Consider the following 26,878-nt stretch of genomic DNA (forward strand, 5'->3'; position numbering starts at 1 on the left):
CGAGGCAGCAGCGGAGGAGCTGCGGGCTCTGCCCTGCGCCGGGACTGCTCGGCTGCGCGGCGGCAGGGAGGGTGAATGAAGATGGGAGGAGGGGAAGGAGGAGGCGGCGGCGGAGGAGGCGCTGCGGGGATTGGGATGCGCCCCGGAGCCCCGCGGCTCGTTCACTCGGGGCCCGAGACGCCGCCACTGCCGGGGCTGCCGCCGCCGCTGCCTCCTACGTGGTTACTGCGGAGCGCACAGGCCGGTCCCGCAGGGGGCAGGGAAGGGGCCGGACGGGCGGAGCGAGAGGTGAGGCGGGGTCGGAGAGGAGGGAGTGAGTGCAAATGAATGTGTAGGTGCTTGCGTGTGTGTGTGTGTGTGTGTGTGTGTGTGTGTGTGTGTGTGTGTGTTCGCGCGTCGGGCGGGGGCCAGGGCCATCGCGATGGTGAGGGGGTCCCCGCGATGGTCCCTTGACTGACTCTACATCGCTTTGACCTCTCCTTAGCCACCTCCTTCAACTCTGTGGCTTGTGCGCTTTCATTTTATTTCAGACCACGTAGAGAGCTGACTGGAAGTGGTGAAACAATTCAGGTTTTCTAGGGAGATTGAGCAAAGACCTTAGTTGGGGGGTGGGGGGGAGTGGAAGTAGGATGGTGATCTAGACTCCGTCAGAAAAAAAAAATAGGGTTTTAAGACGGTGGAGTTCAGTTTGATCCCGTGGCTGTCCTGGTTTGTTTTGCTTTCTTTCTGTATAATCCTACAGATAAGAGGGTAATATAAATACTTGGGAAGGTTGGGAAATTGCTGAAGAGTAGTAAGGGCGGAAAAAAAAAGCCAGTCGGAAGCTGGTTATATAATGCGCTGTGTGGCTAACAAGAAAGGCAAGCTATTTTTGTTTACCGTATGCTGTGCAGTAGGAACTCCTCCAAACTGGTTCTGTCCCCGGAGAGGTTTCTTAGCTTCTCAGAGAGAGCCACAGACTACAACTGGTAAAATTAGAAGACCCCACACCACCTACAGAATCAAAAGTAACGCCTAAGAGTCGAGTTCTCCCCTCACCTCCTGCCCAGCATGCAGGGGAATGTGTGCCTGTGCAGTGTTTCCCTGTAGCAATCTAGTAGTCGCATCGCAATGACATTTCTGTTTTATAATGCAAGCTCTTCTTAATATTTAAACATCATTGCTCTAGATTGTACACAACAAGGTAGTTACATGCTGGTTATTTTCAGCGCAGCTGCTTACTTTTTCAATATTGTTCGCTAAGCCATTTCTGTTTGGCTTTTTGAAGAGCCCTGCAGTTCCTAGAAGCCCTAGTTAAGCCCACCCTCTGCTTTCTTGATGATGGGTGGGTAGCTAAGACAGTTTGATAGCCCAGGGTTTATTTTTATTTTATTTTTGAATGAAGTTTATGCCAGCGGAAGCTAGAGGTAGCCTCCAAAGAGAAGAAAAACATGCGCACAAACTCTTGGAAAGGGATTGCACCAGAGCAGTTTAGCTGTGGCATTTAATCTCCTCTGATTGTCCTCTAACTGGCTGTGCAGCAGTCAATATTTTAGCAGCTTTGCAAATAAGTGGGCTTGAATGCCACCTTCTACATAAAGCTGAGGCTGAAAAGCCTGTCTGCCTCTCACATCATACAGATACTGTCAGTGGTGTTAGTTTTCTGTGCACTTACTCTGCCCCTGATCACTCATGTAATTAGATCAGGCTGCCATGGCAACAGACAGTGCTGCTTGGTCCATTCAGGTGGGTTTGCCTGAACTGCTCCAAGTGTTTTATGCCCAGTATTTGAGCTGCCCGAACCAGAGAGGAGAGGCTTTGCCATTTCAATTGCATCTCCTTTCAGTCATCTGAACCAGAGACACTGAATGAGGCAGATTCTAGCTACTCAGCTTTTCTAAAGGAAACCAACAAGCTGCTCCTCCTGGGTGCAGTGTGTAGATGCACCTCCCCAGACAGTGAAAGGAGCTGACAATCCTGCTGGTGTTTATTGTGAGCAGATCAACAAGTATTTGATACTTGCTAGAAACCTTTCAAAACTGACTGAAGCGACATTTCTTCTTCAGTCTGGAGCCTTTGGCCTTGCCAGCACTTAACCCTTTCAAGTGTGAGAGGCGAGCACAGCCATGCTTGAGAAATGAAATTGCTGGCGGTGCTGGCTGGCTTTCTAGGTAGTTCACTGAGAGGAGATGGCTTCTTCGGAAAGTATACTCCCCACTGCCATATTTTAAAACTTCACAGACCATAATATTAAAAGGTATGCTGACAGTAGGCAGGCATTCTGAATGCTATCTTTCTTAATTTGGATCTGTTGCTCCTGATCTTTGATGATCAAGTAAAAATTCAAGTAAAAACGGAAGATATTTTTTTGCAGCTGAGTGAGAGATGCTACAAGTTGGTATCACGCATGGAGCTTTGCCCAGTAAACAGTGTATATGGTACTTTAGGATATAATTTAGTGAACATCTAGAGAGCTGCAGGCCAGTGTTTGCATTCTGGTACCACCTTAAGCCTGCTAAGGCCAGAAAAGTTATATTATGACAGAAAAGACAACAGAAAAGTAGCTTTAGCTGCTGGAGCCTGGCACTGTTCAGACAGCCCAGATGAAGGGGAATGTTTTAGTAACTCTGAGTGTGTCATAATTTAGTTGTGACCCTGCCAGTCAGTTTATAGTTTCAAGGCCAAGTAGCCAAATCAGTTAAAATAGAAGAAAGGAAGAAAAACACACAGAGAGAATCCCCCCAGTGCACACACACACACACACACACACACACACACACTCACACACAGTCTCCCACCTCTCCAGGGCCCAAACTGGGAAAGTTACTCACTTCTCCTCACAGGGGGTTTATGAGTTTCCCCTGGTTACAGAGTTTATGTGGTTGCTACATTATTGTGGCCTGGTCCGGTGAAGCATCATTGTGGTTAAAATGAGCTATTATTTCTGAGAGGTGAATTCATGTAAAGACAGGATCTAAAACAGAGGACAGACATTTTAAGTTTTACACAACCCTTGGAGGTTCTTGGTTCTATTTTGCAACAGAGAAGGGCTTGATTTGCAATTAAATGTGGGCATGTATTTTTCAGTGTACAAATAATCCCTTGCTAAAACAAATATGAGAAGTGTATTGTACTTAATTGAGAACTGGAAAAAGCATCACCCTCTCCCCGCCCGATTTTCGTCTTAAGAGGGTTTGGCCAGCAGCGGTATTTTGTTAGAAATAGCATGGAGAGACTTCAGGCCTCTCAGGTGGCTTTGAGCTAGAGATTAAAGAAAAACTCTTGAGCCATCAGATTACATATCAAATAGCTGGAGATGGTCAAAAGTTTCCACTGCCCTGAGTCCCAGGAACCTCCAGGGTGAAGAGATTGCTAAAATGTTAGTCAACACTCCTAGGCTCCCGGTGTCAGTAGAGAGTTCAAGGGTTCACATTCCTTTTGAATAAGGTGACCTTGTTTTCTCTCCCATCCCAAAATGTCAAGAGCATTTTGCTCCAGCACATACCTTGACCTGGCAGCTTCTACTGACTAATAGGCTGTAGCAGTTCGCAGTGCTTCCTATTAGGAGACAGTCAATAAATATACTTTACTAAAAGCCCGAGCTCCTGTAAGCACTTGAATGTCGGAGAGAATGTTGATTTCTTTGAACTCTAGGGGTCTGAAGGCAACACGTCATTTAGACTCAGAAAAGCTTAAATCCTTGCATATGAAAAGAGCCTTCTCCAGAGACAGTCTGCTGCTATTTTTTTAGGGAGTTGGGGGTCCCTGACATCCAGGCTCTGCATTTTCAGAGTAGCAGGCAAGTCTGCAGGATTGGCTTAGAGAGAGTTAGGTTTGTGCGATTTAATTGCTTCAAAGAACAGAATTTGTTCCTGTTGGCCATACTTCCAACCTGAGAACAGAGGCAGCCCTTCTGATTTTGCTAAATGTTTGTTAAAAACAACAAATTGTGGGAATGGCAGTGAAGGCCACAATTTATGCCCAAGGGCTAAGATACAGTTTTTCTTTTGTTTGTTGTTTAAGAGTTGAAGATCTGAGTCATCAGTAATACTATTTTAGTTGCATTTAATTTGGTTTAGTAAAATAAATTTACTCATTCCAATTTTCTGCGAGCAGTACCATGATGATGCATATATAGGATGCTAGCTTTCCATAATTGAAAAACTATTGGCTGAAAGAGTTATAATTGGATTGAGGCTTTTTTTTTAAAAAAAAAATAAATACTTAAAATAATGGAAGAAAAGGAATGCTGTGTGGTAATTTATCTTTATTTGTGGAAATGGTGTTTTTATTTTCCTTGCCCAATTTTATTTATAAGTATTTTTGACTTTAATCAGTGCAATGGCATATTTTATAATCCTTATAAACCTGAGCCCTTTAGGATAATTGACTAGAAATGCTTATGCTACCTGTTACTACTATCACGCCTGAACTAAAACATGTTTTGAGCTATTATAGACAAACAAGGCCGCTCGCGCACCCCTTTGTTTGGCATGTTTGATGTTAGCAGACGTGTTTCATTGATTTTTCTATAATTCCTAATGCACACCATTTGTGGGATAATGAAAATGCAATGATAATTGCCATCCTGTAAACAAAAAAAAAATGTATTCTACTTGAAAATCCCTTTTCAGAAAACACATGGTGTAATAAGATGTCGGGCTTAGAGGGTAGGTGTTCCCCTGACTGCAGGGCATCATTTGGTATCTAAAGGACTCATCCTGCTTCCACCAAAGTGCCTTAAAGGGTCAGATTTAGAACAATGTATTTATCAGGTATTTTTAGTAGTGATTACAGCTGCCGACCTGTAAGCATGTGTGCTTCTTGCAGAAAGAGAAGGCCTTTTCTTGTCACTGTGGAGGGCAAACTTTCTCTTTTTGTGCCCTTGGCCCTGGTCCTGACTCAGTGTTACCTCCAGGTGTTTGTATACCATCACATGTTTAGTTATTTGGGCCGTCTGGCTTGGTAATCCTCCACTATTCGTAGTACTGTGTTTCTCTGATATGTGCTTTTGAAATATTAAAGATTCCAATTTTAGTGTGTGTCATTGTCTATAATGTGCCATCATTTACTGTCTTGCTTATTGTGTGTCCTCACAGTGAGTTCATGTGGCCTTGACTTGATTCTTGTGTTTCTTTCCTGGGATGGGATACACAAGTAAATAACTCTTACTCTGTCAAGGGTGGCCGGACAAATGCTTTTCGAAAGAAGGAAGCATACCAATGCTAGAGTAAATTAATATTTGACAGCATTTACATCACATTTGACTGTTCTGTGCACTTCAGCAGAATGGGAGGAGACTGTAATTTGGACTCTAGCAAGTCTTATCTGCCGGGCGATGTGTAAACAGGGCCCTGTGTGCACACAAACCCACATACAAGCAAGCCCAAGTCCCCAGTACCTGCAGCATCTGGGAAAGTGATTATGAAGTATTTTGAGTGTCCTCTGAAATGTTACCAGATAAAAATCAAGACTTCCCTTGCCCTTAAAATAAATGCTGCGCTAAGATGAAATAGAATTTGGTGAACTCCTGCTGAACTTGGTCACCGCCTGTAACCCAGCAGCCTTCTCCGTGGAAAGATGGTGTCTTCTTTTCTTTCTGTAAGAACATTATAGCCCACTTGAGCTTTTCTCTCCATACACAGACTGCACACGGGGAAACCGAAGACTGTTAAAAAGTCCTTTTGCAGAGCAGCCCCTGGCTCCCAATAGATGCTTAGATAAATTGGTGGTGAATGGATTCGTTAGAAGGAAGAATGCTTTGGCTACTATTCATTACTTTGCAAAGTGCTGGAAAGAAATGGGAGTTATTTCCCTTTCCAGCTGGGCTGTGCTCTTAAAAATAGCGAGTGTGTATGGTTGAAAATAATTATGACTCCCGAGATGAGCTGCTGTGGACCCGGGGAGAATTGGCTTCTTCACCTGTTTACAGAGTACCCACACTGGAGATCATATTCATAGTTCCAGAATAGTTTCTTTCTGACACCCAATATAATTCTGGGCCTTCTCCTTCCTACTGTTACCTGGCGTGAGCGTAGGAAATCCAGACTAAATTTAAAATCTGCCTAAACACACGCAACTCGGCTCCAGCGATCTGACTGAAAACCAGTTCAGCATTCACTTAGTTGAGGGGATTTTTTTTTTTTTATCCTACCAGCATGGCTGGTGTTTTTGCTTTAATCTGGTTGTGTATCCCCAGCACTTCAGTATATGATTTTAATGGCTAAGGCTAAAAAGTCTGCTAGCCGTTCAAGCTGTCTACTTCTGTGTCTGTGCATACATCTTTAATTCACAAAATTATCTCAGGAGCACCAAAATCCACAAAGATTCATTCATTTCTTCTTTCATTTATCCATTCACGAATTCCTCATATAGTAGGTAACCTTGATTGACTCTTGGGGCAAAATGAAAGTGATGACAGTATCCGTTCAACAATGAAATGATTTAAAATTTAGGGCTGGGCAAGTACCCCAGTTGGCAAAGGTGCCTGTCTACCATGCACAAAGCTGTAAGTTTGATGCCCTCGCATTGCATAAACTGGGCATGGTGGCACATGGCTGTATTCCCAGCACTTGTGATCTGAAGTTCTGGGTCATCCTGAGCTACATAGCAAGTTTGGGATCAGCCTGAGCTACATGAGACTTTTCCTCAAAATGCATCCTTATTTTCCTCTGCATTTGATTCCCCCCTTACCATTGGGCTAGTGTGTTAATAGTGATATCTGTCATGATTGTCTTTCAAGTTTCATGTGGATAGGTTAATATATACTCAATTCGAATTAGGCTTTTGGCCCAGTTACTATTTCATCCATGCCCTTTTCTATGTGATGCTATTTGTGATGACTGGCATGGGCTTGCGTGTTGGCTGTTTGAGGAAAATGACAGTGGCTGCTGTAAACGCGGAACCAAGGTTTTCATTTGGCTCAAGAGGTGGCCTAGATTTCATATGTTGGATTCCCTGAACCCTGGTGGAATAAAACCAGACCTGTCTTAAGCTGGCTGCTATCCGTGTAACTCTTTTAGAACAAAATTCAAAATTTTCTTCTTGAGACTTGTGTTTCAGTGCCTATGTCTTAAGGTAGACTTCTTTTTAAAAGCAGTTTTTTTTTTTGTTTTGTTTCTCTGTTTGCTTTTGGCCTGTCACCTTGGATTTCTTCTCCTGCACTTCCTGGACCACTGTAGAGGCATCGTGCGCCCCGAAACAAGTCATCAGGGCAGACCGTTCAAGCTGCAGATCTGTCTGCCATCCTTGTCCAAGAGTCTGTTCATCCTCCCACACCACCTCCTTCTGCAGGGAATGCCTCCCGTGCCAGGTGAGAGGTTTACCATGTTTTCTATCTGACTTGGGATGGTTGCTCATCAGCTGTGTACTCTGTAAACTGTGAAATATAATTTTCTTTATAATTGTAGTGTATGGAAAATTGCCCAGTGTGTGTGTGTATAAAAACTGGATAAAAGCATCTATGGTTGTGGTCTATTTGGTTCACGAAGAAATCTGCACTGAATTTGTCTTGATTGATGCCTGCTGCCTGGGGCTTGAGCCTGCTCATTTTACACGTCACCTTTCCTTAAGTCAGTTAAGAACACTAAGCTGCCATCTCCCCTGAGACTGCTTCTCCCGTTTTAGGTTCTAACTGTAGTATGATACGTTTGCAAGGAAGCAGAAAACTGTTTGTTGGGTCGGTGGCTGCCGGGAGTTGTTGAATCTTGAGTCTCTTTGTGTCTGTTTGGATTTTACAACTTCCTGATTTCCTCACATGCAGTAAATTTTTCTGGCTGGGAGAGTCTCGAAACAGCGTGTAAGCAAGGACTGTTGACCCAGGGTTCTCTGTTAAAGAGCAGACAGGAGGCCAGTGCCCTTCTGTGAAATCCAGAGAGAATGGAATTCAGCTAGGACGTGGGACTGAAAGGGCTTGGGGACACTAGTGTACACAAGCAGGCGAGGGAGGGGGTTGTGGAAGAGAAAATAAAAGATAGATTTCTAGCTGCCTTGAGAATAGTTCTGCTTGAAGCCGTGAAGCCAGGCAACATCAGAAGTTCCAAAGGCTGGCTGGGCAACAGACTCACTCAGAGAGTTTCAAACAGAGTTTGGGGCTCCACCCTAGACCTCCTGAATCAGAATGTTCCCCGCTGGTCTGCTGGAATGAAGGAAGTGTTTCTGGAACTTTCCTGTTTCCTTTCTTGGTAAGAAGCAGAAGGCGCTTTTACCAAACCACACACCCCAAATGGAGGACATCAAAATCTATTCAGCAAGAGGTAGATACTGGCTTTACCAAGTGTTCATTTACAAAATGGCCTGGTGGAGCCGGGCATGGTGGCTCATGTCTGTGATCACAGCACTTGAGAAACAGAGCTGAGGCAGAAGGAGGATGGGCCAGAGTCGGAGGCTAACAGCAGCTATGCAGTGAGCTTGAGAACAGCTTGGGATACAGCCCCAGACCCTTCTCAAAAAGCAAAACAAAATCAAACTCCCAAGAAAGTTCACCAGTTTTCTGTGTGTACGCCACAGAACCAGTTTATTTTAAGCTAAGGACAAGCTTCATGGCCTCCGAGATAACAGCCCGAAGCTCTGACACTGGCCAGAGTATTTGGATTTCAAATATCAAGATGCTGCTTTGATTGTGCACATGCCTGTATCCTGTTCATGTCTCGGCTTCTCCTTGTACAATGAGGACAACAGAGGGCCACTGTGAGGATGGACTGAAAACAAATGCGTGTGTGTAGCTTGAGTGTGCTGGGCATATGGCTTATGTATGACCTGTTCTCATAAGCTATCATTGTTAGCACATAGCTTATCTCTAGACAGGGAGGGGGGAATGTAAATCTCTTCTTTTTCCACGGCTGCTCCTGGACCATACATGACTAAGAACAAGTAAATATACCCAGACCTTGGCCTTTGGACCAACCCTGTAGGCATTTGTGGCTCTACAAAGCCAATAAGGGTTCTATTTATTTTTCTGAATTTTAAATTCTGAACTTATCTTAACTCATATTGTGATAGGATGCATATCTTTTTTTGCACTGTAAGATAAACTGATGAATAGCTTGCATCAATAGAGTTATTTGTAGTTTGTTTGAATACTAATAATAATAAAAGGCCTGACTAATAACTATGTTTAAGCCTTAGGAAGAGTAGCTGGAAGTCTGGAAACACAGCTCAGTGGGAGAGCACTTGCCTAGCATGTGTGAAGCTCTGGGTTCAATTCCCAAGGCAGATGGACAGACAGACAGAAAGACAGAAAGAAAAGAATCTAAGAGTCCTCTGTGGGGCAAAGCAGAGAATGTGTACCAGGCCATAAGCATTGTGTTCTTTTGGATTATGCAAGTGGATTCTTTCTATTGTATTGACTGTGGATTTGAGAGACTCCATTTAAATGGTAGTAAGTGATGTCTAGCTACTGGCAGGGCAAGGCTCTTAAGATCTGCAGGTGTCTGCTAATGGGCAGGGTGGGGCAGCACACTGTTACCTTCCCTCTTCGGGGGAACCTGTTTAATACGGGTATTTTGCCAGGCAGATAGATGGTCCTTGCACTGACCTTTCAGGAGATATGTTTCAGGAGTATGTGGGGTGAGGTGTTCTTTTCTTTTTAAAACCTGTGGTATTTGAAGAGAGTCATTATCTATAACCAAACAATCTCAAGAATTTTCTTATGAACAAGACAGGCTGCCAGGAGCCTTATCTTGGGCAGCATGGCCTGCTTGTTGAGATGCAGGGGTTTCTGGTCTCATAACCACTCAGTTAAGTGTCGTGATACTCACGGCCTTACTGACAAAATAGCGCAATGTCACCTGGAACATTAGGCTGTTGATATTTTCTGTGCTTGCGCAGAAAAGAAACGTCTACACTTTCTCTAAGCATTTTGCATACATAATGGCCTCATTATGGTCCTCACAACTGACGGCTGTCTGTGGGCAGGGAGAGAATATCATGTTGTATTCTGATACATTCATGTTATTCTTCTAAATGAAAGTCTGGGTTATTATTTCTGGCGCTGGTTATTTTATAAAGATGATGCAGCTAAACAAGTTATGACCTAACTTATTCACAGTTACTATCTATGTAAAGAAGTGATTCATTCATACATTCACTGGGTGTTTTTTTTAACTACTGCATGGTGCCGTGGACATGCAAGTGAGTAAGAGCTACAGGAGATTATACATTCTTCGTGACCAGGCTTGAGAAAGGAGGAATGCGCTGGAATAGCTAACAAAGCTGAAAGGGTTGGGCTGTACTTACTGAGGGGTACATTCTGACCCGGAAGGAATTTAAAAGGGTGGTGGGAGCTCAGGAAAGACTGTGAGGAGGAGGATCATGTGATTTGGTCTCTGAAGGCTGGGATTGCACTTCTGTGGGAAGAGATGGAGAGAGACAGAGGAAAGTCTTGCAAGCGGCTGGGACAACAAGCAAAAGCTTGCTTGTATGTCGTATGTAGGCTGGGCAACTGTGGCTGAAGGTGGGGGGTGTTCTGAGTTGTAGAAGTCAAGGAGACTGGCAGGGGTATGGGAATAGCTGAGAAGTCCATCCGAAGAGCAGTTTGGAAGCGTCACTGGCATAAAAAGGGTTTTGAATTTGGCCTTTGGGGTCTTGTGCCTGGCAAAGGGGTGAACACACAAAAGGCATGACTGGATCTAAGGACACAGGAGCTGGCGGTGAATGCGTAGGGTGAAGGTAAGAGGCAGCAAGAAGGGGAGCTTGAATGGTGGCACAGCCTTTGTTTGCCAGTTTTTCCAAAGCTGGGGTGGCAGGAGGGATTGGGTTGTTGCAGGGGTGGATCGTGGAGGGGGGCTTCTTCTGTGAGAGCTCCGGAACCCTAGAAAGTCTGTGTTCAACTGAATGCCATGAAATCTTGTTGAAACAGTTATTCCTTTATAAAATAGGAACTGGAGCTAATTTTAGCTAGCTCTAATATGCATGTGTAAGAACACGAAGGCCGCTTTTGACACGCAGCCCATGCGGTGTCTCTCTCCGCTTAAAACAAATGCTTCCTTTGCTTTCCTCTAAGTGATTTCCCGAGACTTTCGATGGTGGCCCTGCTCCTGCTAGCAACAATTCCAGCGTGTCTTTGATCTTTGCTACTGTTGATTGATTCTTCTCATGTGACAGGCGTGCATCTTCATTGTGTCAGCCACTTAACAACTTAGCCATTGTTCATTTGTGGCAATTCAGCTACTGTACTTTTGATAATCGTATTAGTATGGGTATGCTTCATAACTTTGGAGGATTTCCTGGAGGCTTTCTATAGGTTCTTGTAAATGTGAGAAAAATACACATATAAAAAGATAGATAGTCGTGAATCTTTGTTTATGAAAATTCTAAGATTCCAGACACAGCTCTTTAACAAATTGTCTTCTCATTTAATACCCTATAGAAGATAAAGATTTATATAACTGAGCTGAATATGGCTGTGTATTCCTGTAGGCCTAGCACTTAGGAGCCTGAAGCAGGGAAGTCAGAAGTTCAAGGCCAGCCACAGCTACCTAGTAAGTTTGAACAAGCTTGGGCTACTTGAGATCCCATTGAAATAAATATCATTGTTAAGCTTTAGTTCTGGGGTTGGGGGAGGGGGGAGTTAGCCTAAGAGTCCATGGCACACAGTGGTGTTAGTGAGCAGCTTATTACACAAAATTAGGGAAAACCTGAGGAGTGCTTCAAGATTTTATTTTATTTTGTTATTTTACTGAGTTGTTTATGAACTCTTTGTATTGCCCTCAAGTGGCTAAGAATGAAAATATGAATACATAAATAATAATGTTAAAAGTGTGACATTCCGTGCATGTCTATATGTGTCCAGGTGCAGCTCTATGTTTGGAGTGTGTAGAAGCCAGAGGTCAGCCTCAGATGTCCTCCTCAGGCGCCGTCCATCTTGTTCTCCCAGACAGGGACTCTCGCTGATCAGTGAGGCTGGCCAGTCAGTGAGCCCCAGGGATCCTTCTGTTGGGCCTTCTCCAGCATCGGGGTTGAAGTGTGTGCCACCACCCCTGACTTTTTCACACATATTCTAGGTATTTGCTCTGCTGACTGAGCTGTCTCAGGTTGTTGTGGGAGCTGCGGGCTGGTTCCTGCCACCCCTGGCTAGCTTATGCCCCGAAATAACAACACACAAACTGTATTCTTTTAAACACTGCCTGGCCCATTATATTATCTAGCCTCTTCTAGGTTAATTCTCATGTATTAACTTAGCCCATTTCTAATAATCTGTGTAGCACCACTAGGTGCGCTTACCGGGAAAGATTCAGCATGTCTGACCTGGCGGCTTGCTTCACCCCTCTGGCTCTGAGAGGAGCTGCATGATTTCTGAGCTCACATCCTCTTCCTCCCAGCATTCTGTTCTGTTTACTCCGCCTATCTAAATTCTGCCCTATCAGATGGGCCAAGGCAGTTTCTTTATTAGCCAATGACCTTCCTCCATCATCAGGCTGCCTGGAAACCTTTAATGAGTATCTGGGGTGGAAGAAGAGACCCTAGCGGGAAAGCAGTGATAAGCAGCATACAGTTGCTTTTTTTTTTTTTTGAATATGAAGTCATTTAATCTTCGTTACGCTCATATCTGGTAGACACTGTGGTTATATCTAGGCCATGGGATGTAGAAACTGTGGGACAACAGTGGGTAAGCAACTTGCCCACTTTTGCCAGGAATTAACTGACCTTAGCTCAGACTCCTCACCGTGGCTCTGAATTAGCCTCAAGCCCTGAGTCCTATCTATATTACGAAGCTCACACTTAGATACAGAAGGCAAAGTCTGCCAAGATTGATAAATGAGCCATAACTCAGACACAGTGGATGCTCAGAAACCAAGATGGGGCCCCCGAACTTCCCATTTCTAGGTCTGCGCCTTTGATCAGAGACTCCCATGAGCTTCTGATTCAGGCGCTGTCTTTGTAACAATTCTTCCTGTTCTTCCCGGTGCGGCCCCAAGATTCCTACGCACGTTTGATAATTATTAATGGAAGAAAATGATGACAGCAGCACTCTGCTTATCTGCTTTGGGGGACTGGCTGAAGTTGGCTCCAGATGTTGTTCAACACGGAGTCCCAGGGAGCTGCTGAACTTTTGACTCCAGAGAGCTTCTCTGGGTCATTGCTCAGCTTCCACGACTTGGCAGATAGGAGCGATCTATCTCTCCAGCGCGATAGATGCCGAGCTTCACTGGGGCACACTCTAAGAACAAAACGTGCAGCCAGAGGCGGTCAGCTGTAGCCAGGTAGCCACTCAGGAGTGCAGGGTTCACAGTGGTCTGCACCATTGCCTTTCCTGCCCTCGCCTGTGCGCCCCCCCCCCCCCCCCCCAGTCAGTGACTCTTAGCTAGTTTGTGTCCAGGTGCTGTGTAGGTAGCCTGAGTGTCTTCTGGACGCTGGGTGAAATTTACCACGACTTTCTTTTCTCTGCAGTGGCAATGCCCCTCCCTGTACAGACGTGCGGAGAAGGGGAAAGGGCCTGAGATTGACTGGTGATGAGCTTGGCTGGCAGCTCCGTCACAGCTGCAATCGCGCCATGCATTTTATTTACAGATTACTAGGCTCCGAGTCTGACATATGACTGGCTGGGAAGCTCCTCCCCAGAACAGTTGTATGTCATCTGCTTCAGAGGACTAATTGCTTGGCAAATCCCCTTCGGTAATTTCCTCTATTTGCTGATGAGTTACTTAACAGTGATGGGCTTGTGGAGTAGACCGTGGAGTTGACTGAGCGCCCCAGAAGCACGACCGCCAAAGGCCCCGGGGGATATGCCTTTTGAATTCTGTTTGGCTTTCCTGAAGAAACACTGAAACCATTATATGGCCTGTTAATATTTCACTCAATACTAGGTTAAACTCCCGGGCACTGTACTGTTTTCCAAAAGGAATCAAAACCAGGCCCCCTTTCTTCAAATATGCCCCTGTGCATTAGAAAATTATTAAAAAGGAATTTAATATTTATAGAATGTTTAATGCTGTTTTAAAAATACGACTTGGAGTGCAATAGCTTTCCAACACACAGTGTTCTGAGGAGGGGGGTGGGTCGGTTCAGCTGCTAGCCTGGGAACCCAGTCTTTGTTTTGCCTTATTGCTAGATCAGAGGGAATGCTTGCCTTTAAGCCTTGCTGGGCCTCAGTTTCCCCATCTCTAAGTGATGGAAAGAAATAATGTCATGGGCCTTTTCCCTTGCTGACCTTGTATAGATCTCTGATTCTATGTGTGTGGTGGTCAGAGGTCAACATTGAGCGTCTTTTATCTGTCAGCTAGATTGGCTAGTCTGCAAACTTTGGGGATCCACCTGCAGCTCATCTCTTTCTCTCTCTCTCTCTCTCTCTCTCTCACACACACACACACACACACACACATACACACACACACACACACACACCTTCTCAGCTCTAGAGTTACATCATAATGTCCAGTTTCTCTTTTCTTGTTTGTTTGTTTGTTGGCTGGTTGGTTTTGATTTTGATGTGGGTGACGAAGGTCCTCAGGCTTGTGCCTCAGGCACTTTACCAACTGAGCCATCTCTCTCCCGAGCCGAGTTCTGTGATTTCATTCTAATTCTTCCCCCTCACCTCCCCTAAGACCTTTGCTTCTGTCAAGCATCATTTGCTGTTGTTTGACTTTGTTAGGTTTGGTATTTAATTAGAGTTTATATTTTGCCTATTATTATGTCATTATTTGGAGAGTAAGTCAGAAGTGGTACCGACACTCATTTATCAACACATCTATATTAGTTTCATACCGCAGTAGCTTCCTGTGTGTGTGTGTGTGTGTGTTTTTACTGTTCTTGCTATCATACCCCCAAACAAGAGCCCTCTCAGGAGGGGGAGTGTGTTATAAGTAGGAGGAATCTTCCAGCTCACTGTGGCATTATTTCTTGCAAGAGGCAACTGGAACTTAGATCTGAGTGTCAGTATCTAGGGCCATATACCCTGCTTTTCATTTGTGAGTAGACTTTTTTTTTATTATGATTATTTCATTTAGTTTTACCTGCAGGTGCAGGTGGGAGTCCCCAGGTAATTCTTTTGCTCTTCTGCCTCAACTCTTCCAATTAGCATGTGCAATGCACCCTCGCCTTTACAGTTCATTTATAAGCAGCTCGTGCAGATGCCTCGAGATGTATCGCAATTATTAATAGTTTCTTTAGGCGGGTGTGTGCAAATGGAAGAGATGACATTTGGGAGCTTTTGGAATACCTACCTGCGCCTGTGTGGAAGCTGATTTTTTTTTTATTTTGATTGGGACTCCATGGTTGAGTGGCCCTGCCCACATCTCTTAAGTCTGTGACCCCCAGATCCCTCATCTGTTGAATGGGGAAGAAATGCCTGTCTTGGGATTGTTGGCATGATAAGCATGCTGGCTTAGTTAGGGTTTCTGTTGCTATGATAACACACCATGACAAAGCAACTTGGGGAGGAAAAGGTTTATGCCACTCACAACTCTCAGGTCATATACTCTATCACTGAGGGAAGTCAGGGCAGGAAGTCAAAGCCTGGAGGCAGGAACTTAAGTAGAGACCATGGAGGATTGATGCTCACTGACTTGCCCCATGCTACTTTTTCTCCTTCCCTTCCTTCTTTCCTTCCTTCCTTCCTTCCTTTTTTTCTCTCTCTCTTTCCCCTCCCTTCCTCCCTCCCTTCCTTCCTTCCTTCCTTCCTTCCTTCCTCTCTTGTTTTTCCTTTCTTCTTTTTTTTTTTTGCACCCAAACCACCAGCCCAGGGGGAGGCACCACTCACAGTGAGCTAAGCCCTCTCTCACCAATCAACAGTCCAGAAAATGTACCACAGGCTTGCCCACAGGTCAGTTAGATGGGGACATTCTTTTCCCAAATGACTTTAGCTTGTGTCAAGTTGACATAAAATCCAACTAGTACACATACCCTGACCATATCACCTCATAGGGTGGAATCTCACACTTACAGAAGTAAACGCACAAATGTTGAAGACACAGTATTCTAGAGGTGAGGGAAGGAAACAGAAGTAACGGCAAGAGTATGTTTCAGGGGTAAGAGGATCCCCTTGGGTTTTTGAGGACAGAACTGTGAGCCCTAATTGGATCTTTGAGACTTGGGGAGGACCAGACTCATTTCCCTTGTGTGGAAGTGATGTCATCAGCAGGTGGGATGGCCCGTGGAAGAGTATCTGCTGCCCTTTGAGGGGTGGAAACACGGCCTTCAGCTAGATGTAGTGCTAGCGTGGCTCTTTTGTGGGTTTTCCATTCAAGTCCTTAAGCCATGTTCACCTTGTTTATCTGTTTAGTGGTGTGTGTGTGTGTGTGTGTGTGTGTGTGTGCATGTTTGTATGCATGTGTTATGTGTGTGTGTTTGTGTGTATGTGTGTGTGCGTGTTTGTGTGTGTGTGTTATGTGTGTGTTTGTAGGTCTGAGGACAACTCACTTAAGGCTCTCTCCTTTCACCACGTGGATTCTAGGGATCAAACTCGGATCCTAAGACTTGCCAGCAAGCCGCTTTGCCTGCTCTATTCTAGATTTTGACAAATTAAGATGTACCTTTTTTAAATTTATTTTAATGTTTGGTTTTCCCCATGTATGTTTAACAGCCTGATTTGCTCCCTAGACTATAAAACTGTCGTCTCCTGGAATACTTAGCAGTCTATCAATCAGTTCCATGTGAAGGTGCATATCACTGTGTACTCGGCCTGTTTCTGCTGTTTCTTAGCATGAAGCCAAGATGAGTAGTTTTTGCTCAGGGTACAGATCCGGAGGCTGACTGCTGAGTGAGAAGGGGTTTGTTCTGAATCGCTTCCAGAACGTTTCCCGACCTCTGTTGCTGCTAATGATGGAGAAACAGGTCTTGCTTCAACCTGACTCAGGGTGTGAGGTTCATCCATCTTATTTCTTTGGCGAGCTCAACTGGCCCCTGGGTTTTCAGATTTGCCCTGCTTTGATCTCACTCCAGATAGCACAACTCTGTGTTGACTTACTAATTGTCCTTCTGTCAGTCAGCAGAGTTTCTGTGTGTGTGCTGATCTGTGAAAGCGAGCCCTTTCTGCGTTCCAGATGGGACTCTTTTTGGAAAAATCGTATCTACCATATCTATTGCACACCCTAATTTTAAAATTCCAGAGGCAATGGTTTTTAATATTTATTTAAAATTTTAATTAGTGCATGCATGCGTGTCTGTGTGTGCACTCGAGTACATATATCTGCAGAGACCTGAAGAGAGCGCTGCAGCCTCTGGAGCTCATTCCTGGAGGTTGTGTCACCCGACATGGGTGCCGGGAACTGAACTTGGATTCATTGTTAGAGCAGCACATGCTAACCACTGAGAGAGCAATCTCTCCAGTTCCTGACGATTCCTTTGTGTTGCACGGAAAAGTTCAAGGCATGATGGGTTGTTCCTTTCTTTAGTTTGTATTGTGGACCCTCTTGGAAGGAAGATGAGATCAGAGGGACATCTGAGCTCCTCTGAGCTCTGTACTAGGCCAGCCGACTATCTGGTTCTTCCTGGGATAATTCATTAATTCATTCTCTCTCTCCTTTTTCTCTTGGGAATGGTTTCTTCTTAAAGACCCATGTTGTATGTGCCCAAATTCCCGCCCCCCCCTTTTCTTCTCTTCCTATCTGCTCTTCTCTCTTGACTCTTATTCTAGGCCACCACCCTGGCTGTCACATTTCTTCTGCTCTGCATTGATCCCCCTGCTCTCTGTGGCTGACCTGTGTTTCCTGTCCTGGGAATGTGGGTGGAAATACGTCCGCTTTCCTCCCTCCCTTGGGTCTCAAGGGATGAAGCAGGAATATCAAAGTTGTCCAAGATGCTGGTTGATTGAAGACTTGACCTGCAGGGGTGGTTCAGCTCCCCCATCAGGCTGAAGGATAGACAACTTGGGTTGACTGTCATCCATGTTGGAGTGGAGGCATGGAACTTCTTTCCCTCCCTGCCTGGTGTAGCTCTCCCTTGTAGATGGCTCTCTGGAAGGAAAGGTTGGCACAGTTTCCTGGGTATCGAGTCAAAGGCAAGAGTAAGTTTCGGGATCTGAGTCTGGGCTTATGGCTCAGCTAGGCTGGAATGGCTTGTCATGCAACATGTCTACTGAATGGACTTTCTATATAGACATTTCTCTTTCTGTTGTTCAAGACAAAAGCTGGAATTTGAGTTGATCTTGAATGTAACTCTGGAGACAGAGGGTCATATATATATAATATATATATTTATAGTACATATAATATATATATATATATGTGTGTGTGTGTGTGTGTGTGTGAATAATGTACATTCTTCAAAATGTGCTTTACTCCCCAATTAAGTGGTTGGGGTTTCTTTGGAAACAGGATTGTTCTGTATATTCCTGGCTGCTAGCTTCTACCTGCCAGTGATCCTTCTCTCTCCACCTCCCCAGTCCTGGGCTTCAGACAAATTCATGCCAGTACCTGACTGCACACACTCTTGTTCCAGTCCTACCCATTCTACCCACTGAAGTCTGAGCAAACATTTCTGAATATTAGAAATCTGTTTGTATCTTTGTTTATGCTAATGTTCTCCCTGTCCCTTCTCTAGGTTCTTACAGCTGTAGAATGAAGTTTAGCACCTTTAATCGGGCTCCCTGCCTTGGGATGTCCCTTGTCACACCAGCTGGGATACCCATGTCTCAGTCACTGAGTGCTTCCTTCTGATTATTCTCTTCTGTTGGAGACTTTAAGTGCTTTGGACCACCTTCCTTAGGACCAGCGCCCTTTTGCTTCTGCCTGGCTAATTTCCCCTTGTTCATAAAATTTCAGTTTTCTGTCCCTTCCTAAGGGAGCACTTGGGCTAGGCTGGCTGAAAACTGTTTGAACTCTCACAGCCCCTTTCTTCCTCTGTAACACTTGTTTGCACAAGCTATGTGGCTCTGTCTAGCTTTGGACTCACTTTGTAGAGCAGGCTAATTTTGAACATGTAGCAATCTTCCTCTCTCTCGGCCTCATGGCCACTGAGATTACACGTGTGAACCACCACACCCGATACTTCTGTACCATTTTAAAAACATTTTTTCTAGCTCAGAAGGTCTTCCCTGCTGCCCTAGGCTCAAAATTTGACTTACATAAGCATGCAGCATATACAGGTACTTCCCTATGACTTGGGTCTTTATGTTACAAACTGACTATGAATCCTTCTATTTACATGGGCCAAGGTAACACAATTGTGACCTGGATCCACTCTGTCTGCGACAGGCCACAGCGGAGGAAAAATGGTGACATCTGTTAGAGTAACATCGGGCACCATGTTAGTTGGTGACAAAGTAACAAGGATGTGCCAGAGGGCTGTGGCAAAAAGACAGGAAGGATACAGAAGGGCCCAATCTTCTGGAATGAAAGTGCCACGCAATGAAATGCTGGCTTTGCTCAGTTTTGAGTCCTAACAGTACTACACATTCAACTCAGGCAAAGGAACTCTGAATGTCGAAAACTGTCTTTGTGTAGAAAAAAAAAACCCCAAAAACCTGCTGAGTTTTGGTTTCCTGATGATTCCTAAAGGCATAACTGTTGTGTTGGAGGACTGAATGGATGCGAGTGAGGTTCAGGTGTCCTAACTTAGTCCCCTGGTCTTGGTCAGCCTTTTGTACATGGTCTGTAGACTCTGTCTGCCAGCTCAGATGAACACCAGGCTTACGTCTATCTGGAAGGGAGTTCTGAGTCAGGTTGCTCGGGTTTGGAGGGGACGTAATGTGGAATTGGGAGCCATGTGACCAAGCTGGGGCGGGGGCAATGAAGCAGTCCTTTGTATATGTAAGAAGATTCAACAGGAATGAGACTGGGTGGGGGTAGAAGCATGATCAGAAGGTGGCATCTGGGCCTCTTCCATTGGGTGGCCCAGCTACCTCCTTCTTGCATATGGTTTATCTAGGAGATGCCCTGCTGGGGTAGATAAAGATACTTTTGGCAGATAGATGGCGTCCCTACCTGGTAGTTGGGGTGAGGAGCTATGCAGTGGACTGCACATCAGATGGAAATGGGGTCTTAATACCAGAAACCAAGACTCTAGTTCCTTGGACCCCACACAGTCCCACAGGGATCCACAAGTCACCCTATCTTATTCTGCTCTGGGTGATTCCAATTGGGATAGAAGAAATTTTGGGTGGCAGTTCTAAATTCTCTTGCCATGTTTCAGGTCTCTTGGGTTGTTGAACCCAGGACATAGAGAAGTACACATCTATCTACAGTTTTATTTGGGGGAGATGCCCTTCACATAAGGACCTGGGCAGGGGTGCTTCCTGCTGTCAATGTATCTTTACTGCTCGACTTGATTCTCTTTAGAAGCTGGGCAGTAATTCATGCCTGTAGCCCTAGCATGCAGGAGGCTGAGGCAGGAGGGTTACAGTGAGTTCCAGATCAGGCTGGGTTTCAGAGGGAGACCTTGACTTAACAACAGAAATGTGAAATTCAGCTCAGTTTTGCCCTTCATATGTTCAGAGTCTCAGAAGATAAGCATATAATTACTGTGTCGACAGAAGCAAAGATGATTCTATTATTAACTTAAACATCGAATCAAGTATAGTGCTGCATGCTTACAATTCCAGCACCCTGAAAGGGGGTGCAGGAGGGTTGTTAGTTTGAGGCCAGCCCTGGCTGCATAGGATGACCCTGTCTCAAAAACAGAAAACAAAACCAAAACACTATTTAATTCTTTTTTATTTTATTTTATTTTATTTAGTTTTGGGCCTTCTATGAATGGGAGAAGGGCTTATGAGGCCCTATCCATTTCTAAGGAGGGCATTATTGATTGCTGGTGGAGGGCAATCAAATTCTTCAGTGGTATAGACACTGGTAATTTGCCCATGCTCCAGTAATTAATCTCTACTTGGTGGCTCACAAAGCAAAAAACATGAGAGTGGAGGGCGATATTTTGAGAAGAAGAAAGGGGGTCATCGGGAAAAAGAGAGGAAGGGGAGATGCTGCTAGGGTGGGAATAACCAAACACATTATATACATGAAATTGTCAAATGGATTACAACGTTGCGCTGTATGGAATCTGAAGGAAATGTAGCAATGGTGTCGAAGCCCTCTGTGGTGTTTTATTTTGGCTGCCCTGTTCTACTTAAGCCCTGCAACCCTTTGTCCTTTTCTCCACTCTTCAGGAGGCTTGGACTGTAGTCTTCTTCCATCTTGGAACCGCCCAGGTGAACAGTACTATTTTAACAACCCGAATAAACATGTATAAAAGAGGAGAGACACCGGCAGGCACACTGTGGAGCTATTTCAGTTACCCTGCAGATTCGCATAGGCGAATGTGAGCTGGGTCAACATTAACATAGCAGAAAATACGTTTCGTGAAACTTGGGCCTCCCCAGACCAAAACTTCTCTCACCTACTCCAGACCAAGCTCTAGAAGTCAGAGTTCATATCCTATGTAAAGCCGAGAGGAAGGCAGCCAGTCTTTGGAAAGGAGAGATGAACAGGCTGAGCTGTGCTTCTGGGCAGAGAATGTCACGTGACCTGACGGTGACTGTTCTCTAAGTTCCTCTGACTGATGCACTAAGTGGAGACTCTTTGCCCTAAAATCTTAGAAAATTATTTCATCATCATCATGATTATCATCACCATCATTATTTAAAGTTTTCCCTTTTTAAATGTCCAGGGTCTCCCAAGACTTCATAGGCATGGAAGTCCTATGCTTCCTGCTTCTCTGCAGAATTACTCAGAGCTCCCCTTATCTCTTGGTACTTTACTCGGAGAGTCTGATTGAGAAACCCCAGCCTTAACACCCACAGCTATGCATAGTATTTATGGTGGCTGGCGTGTCATAGGTCTGCCTTCCTTGATTACAATGTGTCACACGAATCCAAGTCCTATGGGTAAATGGCCTCAGTGGAGTCAGGATGTCTCCTTGAGTGGAGTCTAGTCATCACCTGAGACAGCAACAGTAACAACTGAACCTGGCAGTTCTGACACGGCCTGATGGGGCCCCTGTGGTATCATAGTTTATCCTCATTGTCACTTGACTGGATTTAGAATCCCATAGGAGACAGTTCTGGGAGTCTCCAGAGAGGATCAATTAAGGAGGAAGGACCCACATAGGATATGATGGCACATGCTACGAACTACAAAGGAACCAAAGAGAAAACCATCAAAATGCTTTGTGGCCTTCCCTCTGTTCCCTGTCCCACCTAGATGTGAACAAGCAGCCTCATACTTCTGCGGCCACAGCCCAGAGACCTTCTAGGTGTTGCAGCGTCACTTCCTCTCAAGTATGAGCCCAAGTAAACCCTTATTCCCCTGTGAAGTTGTTTCTTGTCAGGTATTAGGTTACAGCAAGGGGGAAAAGAAAAGATAATTTATTGTATAACTAGATCCTTAGATCTATAGTCTGGGTTTTCTGACCTTTTGTCTTTCACATTCCTCGATCCCCCAGTACAACTAAGATTCCCCTGGGCTTTATGCAGGTAGGCTTCTGAATTCATAACACTAAAGGATATGTCCTTATTTTATCAAGTTGGTTCAACAGAGAAGTTTGGAGATGGACCTGGTAAAATATAGAAGCAATTCAGCCTCTTGAATATGAGCAAACATTTGATGCACTTTGGGACATTTTAAGATTTATTTTATGCATGTGAATGTGTGTGTGGTGTGTGTGTGTGTGTGTGTGTGTGGTGTTGTTTGTGTGTGTTTGCATGTGTATTCAGGTGCCTGTGGAGGCCATATGAGGGTGTTGAATCCCCTGGAGCTGGAGTTGCAAGTGGCCGTGAGCCCATCAGCATGGTGCTGGGCATTGAACTCCTGTTTTCTGTAAGAGCAGCAAGCACTTTAAAACACGGAGCTTCTCTCCAGTCCTGGAACGTTCCCTTGTACATTTAGATTTTAGATGTGTCCAGAGTGCCCAAGTCCTGATGAACTGAGGGCTAGGGAGGAAGGGTCTCTTTATACTTTCATGGCTGAGCTGTCTCTCCTTTCCTGCAGTCCTGTTGGCAAGGTTAGAAGCACCAGGAATTCAAATTGATCTGGCATTTGGGATTTTGAAATCTGAGAGAAGTTCCTTCCTGGGTGGGTGGGTGGGTGGGAAGATGGAGCCAGGCCAACTTCCTGTCCGTAGGTTCCTGCTGTTTTGCTCTTGGTCATTGTAGGGGAGGTTAGCAAAGTGTGTCCCACTGCCCGTGACTCTGCATGGTGCTTGTTGCAGATGCAAAGACAGGCGAATCTTCAGGACCGTGAACTGCTTTTGTGATGACATCTTTTTGTGTGTATGTGGTTAATTGCTGTCCATCTCCAGAGCCCCGAAGCTTGTGTCCTAACTGTAACGCAATCTCTCCCATCTTTGCAGATGTCATCTGGTGGCAGACTACCATGCTCTTAGGTGCAGAAACACTTAGAATTGGATGTACTTCTCTACCTACCCCCCCCCCCCCCCCCACTATCTCTCTAGAGTCTTTCTTCCCCCACACAGAAGTCAAGGTGATTTGTCTTGCAGGGAACTTAACTTGGTAATGGAGTAGCTAAGGATGTTTCTCTCTAACAGGTTCCAGAACAGAAAATGCTGGTGGACGTCACTTGTTGCCCCCAGGATCTTCGTTGGGAGTCCTCAGGACTTGGTGTCTTTAATGAACTTGCCAGGAGGCATAATGTATCACCATTTTTATTCTGGGCCACCCTAATGGATGACACCCAGCTTCAGAGACCTCCCCTTGAACGTCGTCCCTGGCAGCCAGTGTGTTAGCCATCCCATTGTCTGGAGTTGGCCTCCTACTCATTTTGAACTAGGCTTAGTCACTGATGGTCAGACCCAGCTGAACGCTACACCGCTTGCCCTATGTTTTCTCTAGGGTTTCCAGTCTCTCTTCAGTTTTGGGGTACCATTGTGCCAACACCACTTATTCCTTTGCTAGACACAATGCATGCATCCACTCTCTCTGGGTTGGCATTGGCCCACCAGCATAACTTGGAGTCAAGGCTAACTTCATCTTGCCCAGACTTGTTCCTACTGGTTCTGAACTGTCTCTCACCACAAGTTGAGCCTTCAAATACACCATTGATAGGTTGTGCGTAGACACGTGTGTGTGGACTGTTAAAAGGATTCTCGCTCTGTTTTTCTGTTGTTTACATAAGCATATAAGTATTTAACAAAATGTCCTATCACTGAATTAAACAACAGGGCTTACTTAGTTTTAAAGCCGTGAAGGCTCGAAGGTGGCACAGAATAAAAGCCATGGGTTTTGTTTCTCTTTATGACAAGCTGCAACATATCCCAAAAGGTGTCTATTTCTGTCTGGGCAGGAAAGGGTCAACACTGGCAATCTGCAGCAGAAACAGGCAGTAACTAACAAACCCATGCCCCTTGTTGGGAAGTCAGCCCATGGAATGGTTCTGTAGGACAAAAGGAATGGCGGAGATATTTCAGTTACATTTTGTTCTCGGTCAAAACCTTCTCAAATATAAATCTGCTGTGTGTTAGAGGACGGGGACGGCAGTTGATTGAACTTGAATGGCTTTCATTTTACGAGAGGATCCCACAGAAAGAGGTGCTTGTTCTGACAACCATATTGTTGGCTTTCTTTGACTTAAAGAAAAAAAAATCAAATCCCTGTTTACATATCTGAGAGGATTGTTTTATGGACAAAGGCACGGGTCAAATGGCACCACACTGGCCTCTGCTACAACAGAGGGAAACATCTCTAAAATGAAATACAAGTGTTTCTGATCCCCAGCCAGAGTCCACAGTAATGATACGAGTTGGTGATGTGAAACCATTTGTAGTTATAATTCAGTTGTACGTGTGCTTCTTTTTAAGTGTAGAAATCTTTTTGAAAAGAAAATTCTAATCTCTTGCCAACATCCATTTTTATTTGTACTTCACCTATTTGCATAATAGGGAACGAATATGAATATATATATTCATATGCATACATAATTGTAGAAGTCAACTTTGTTTTGTTTTTATTCTGCAGAAGATTAGCTTCCCCTCTCATAATAACATCTGGAATTGTTTATGACTGTGGAAATTTCATAATTATCTACAAATGTGACTTTTCCGTGTTGACCTATCCTGCAGAGGGCTTGTAGCCAGTGCTCGTGGCTGACAGAGCTGCCCTTTAAGAAGTAAGAGCTCTGTCTGACACAAGTTCCAAGGAAACCTCCACTTTCCATCCTAGGAGCAAACAGTATTGTTCTATGTTGGGTTTTGAAACTCCAGATCCTGCTGACATTGACCTAGTGCAAATGTAATAATTGCTGCTATTAGCTACCACTCCCGAAAGTTCTGTGGCCTGGGGTTCTGGAGACTCTGAGGCTTCTCAGGGGGGTTGAAGATTTAGATAAAGGATAACTTAAAATATTTAGGGTTGTGGGCCAAGCTGCGGTAGCAGTAACATCAGCTAGGTTTTACCCGTGTTTTAATTCATAGGCTCTGAGTATCTTACATTTAATTTCAATTCTTTTCATTGTGTTAACTTACCCTTCTGTTTGTGGTTTTCTCATTTTGAAAATATTTGATTATTATTCCTCTGTTACTTTGATGTTGTTTCTAGATTTAGTCCTCACAAGATCCAGGCTAGCCTTGAAGTCCCGGTCCTCCTGCCACCACCTCCACGTGTGAATCATCACACCACAGGCTGCAGGAACTATTTTTAAAACAAAACAACGTTGCCAGGTATAGTGGCTCCTGCTGGGAATCCCAGTACCTGGGAGGTTGAGGCAGGAAGCACACCTGGCTACATGGTGAGTTCCAAGGTAGCCTGGGCTACAGAGTGATACCCTATTTCAGAACATAAAACACAACACAACACAATACATATCGAGAGCCGGTGAGATGGCTCTGTGGCTAACGGTGCTTGCTGCTCAAGCCTGGCATCCTGAATTAGGGTCCTGGGATCTCTGTAAAGACAGAAGGAAGAAAGACTCCACAAAGCAGTCCTCTGACCTTGCCACGTGCTTGGTGACATGTACCCCTGTCCCATGTCCACATACACAATAAATATGACATTTTAAAAATTAATTCCCATTGAACAATGAGTTTCGATTTGCTCATTCTTTTTATCTCGGCTGTCTTTTCTGTCTTAGTGCCCAACCATGGCTTCTCTGCACTTCGGTTCTAGGGTTTCGTCTTGCTCTGAGGGTGAGGGTTTGCATTTCCTGTTCAGCTTCTCATTGCATCTGAGGTTTAAACTGTTGGCTTTCTGTTCAGCACTCTGCTCCCTGACCGGACTGACATCAGTCCTTACAACACCGTTCATGTCTTCCTACTTCTTGTTCCGTTATTTCCATGCAGGAAACTCTCCTTGTCTTTAAGAAGTTCATTTTGGTGTCGCTTCCTCTAGATCTCTTAGAGTCCTCTGTTTTCTCACTGCGGATACACATCCCGGCTTCTAACTGTAACCACTGTGAGCAGGACTTTGGGGAATCGGTTGTTCCTACACACAGTTTACGATATTGCTCTCGCTATTTAAAAAATGATTAAGCTTCTCTGTGTATTCTTTGCTGTGGGTCAGGAACTTGACCTGCCTAGCCATCCAACACAGAAGTTAATCACAAATGGGTCCTCTGAACCAAATAATTAAAAATAGACCGAAGTTTCTGAACTAGGCAGTTGGCAGAAGAGTCCGTAGTTACATCTGTGCGTGGTTAGGGAAATAGTTCATGATATTTAAATAACATCAGATTGGCTGTCTGAGGTGTGTGTGTGTGTGTGTGTGTGTGTGTGTGTGTGTGTAATTCCTTTCCCTGAATGCTATTTGACTGTCAGTTAACCGTGTGTGTATGTGTGTGTGTGTGTGTGTGTGTGTGTGTGTGTAAGAAAACAAATGCAAGTGTTTTAAAATAGAATCTCGGCATATAGTCCAGGCTGGCCTCAAACACTTGGCAAGCCTCCCCCTCTCCACCTCCCAAGTGCTGGGTTAGAGAGAGGCATGAGCCAGATACAGCCAGCGTTTTTCTTTTTATTTTTCTCTCCTTCCTTCTTGTTTTTGAGACAAGGTCTCTCACTGGTCCAGAGCTTGCCAAGGAGAATAGATGGG

The 26,878-nt window shown here is 44.7% G+C and overlaps 1 protein-coding gene across 1 annotated transcript; it reads left to right on the top strand.

The window, feature by feature from the left end:
• Positions 1-24,751, top strand: LOC121443263 (mediator of RNA polymerase II transcription subunit 14-like). Its single transcript, XM_041644957.1, has 3 exons — positions 1-288; positions 7,161-7,291; positions 23,389-24,751. The coding sequence occupies exons 1-3, from the start codon at positions 76-78 to the stop codon at positions 23,522-23,524; spliced, it is 480 nt and encodes a 159-aa protein (XP_041500891.1). The 5' UTR covers positions 1-75; the 3' UTR covers positions 23,525-24,751.
• The last annotated feature ends 2,127 nt before the right edge of the window (positions 24,752-26,878 follow it).

Source organism: Microtus oregoni, unplaced genomic scaffold (assembly GCF_018167655.1).
Source record: "Microtus oregoni isolate MIOR12 unplaced genomic scaffold, Mior012 000103F_ref0000194, whole genome shotgun sequence".
Classification (NCBI taxonomy): Eukaryota; Metazoa; Chordata; class Mammalia; order Rodentia; family Cricetidae; genus Microtus; species Microtus oregoni.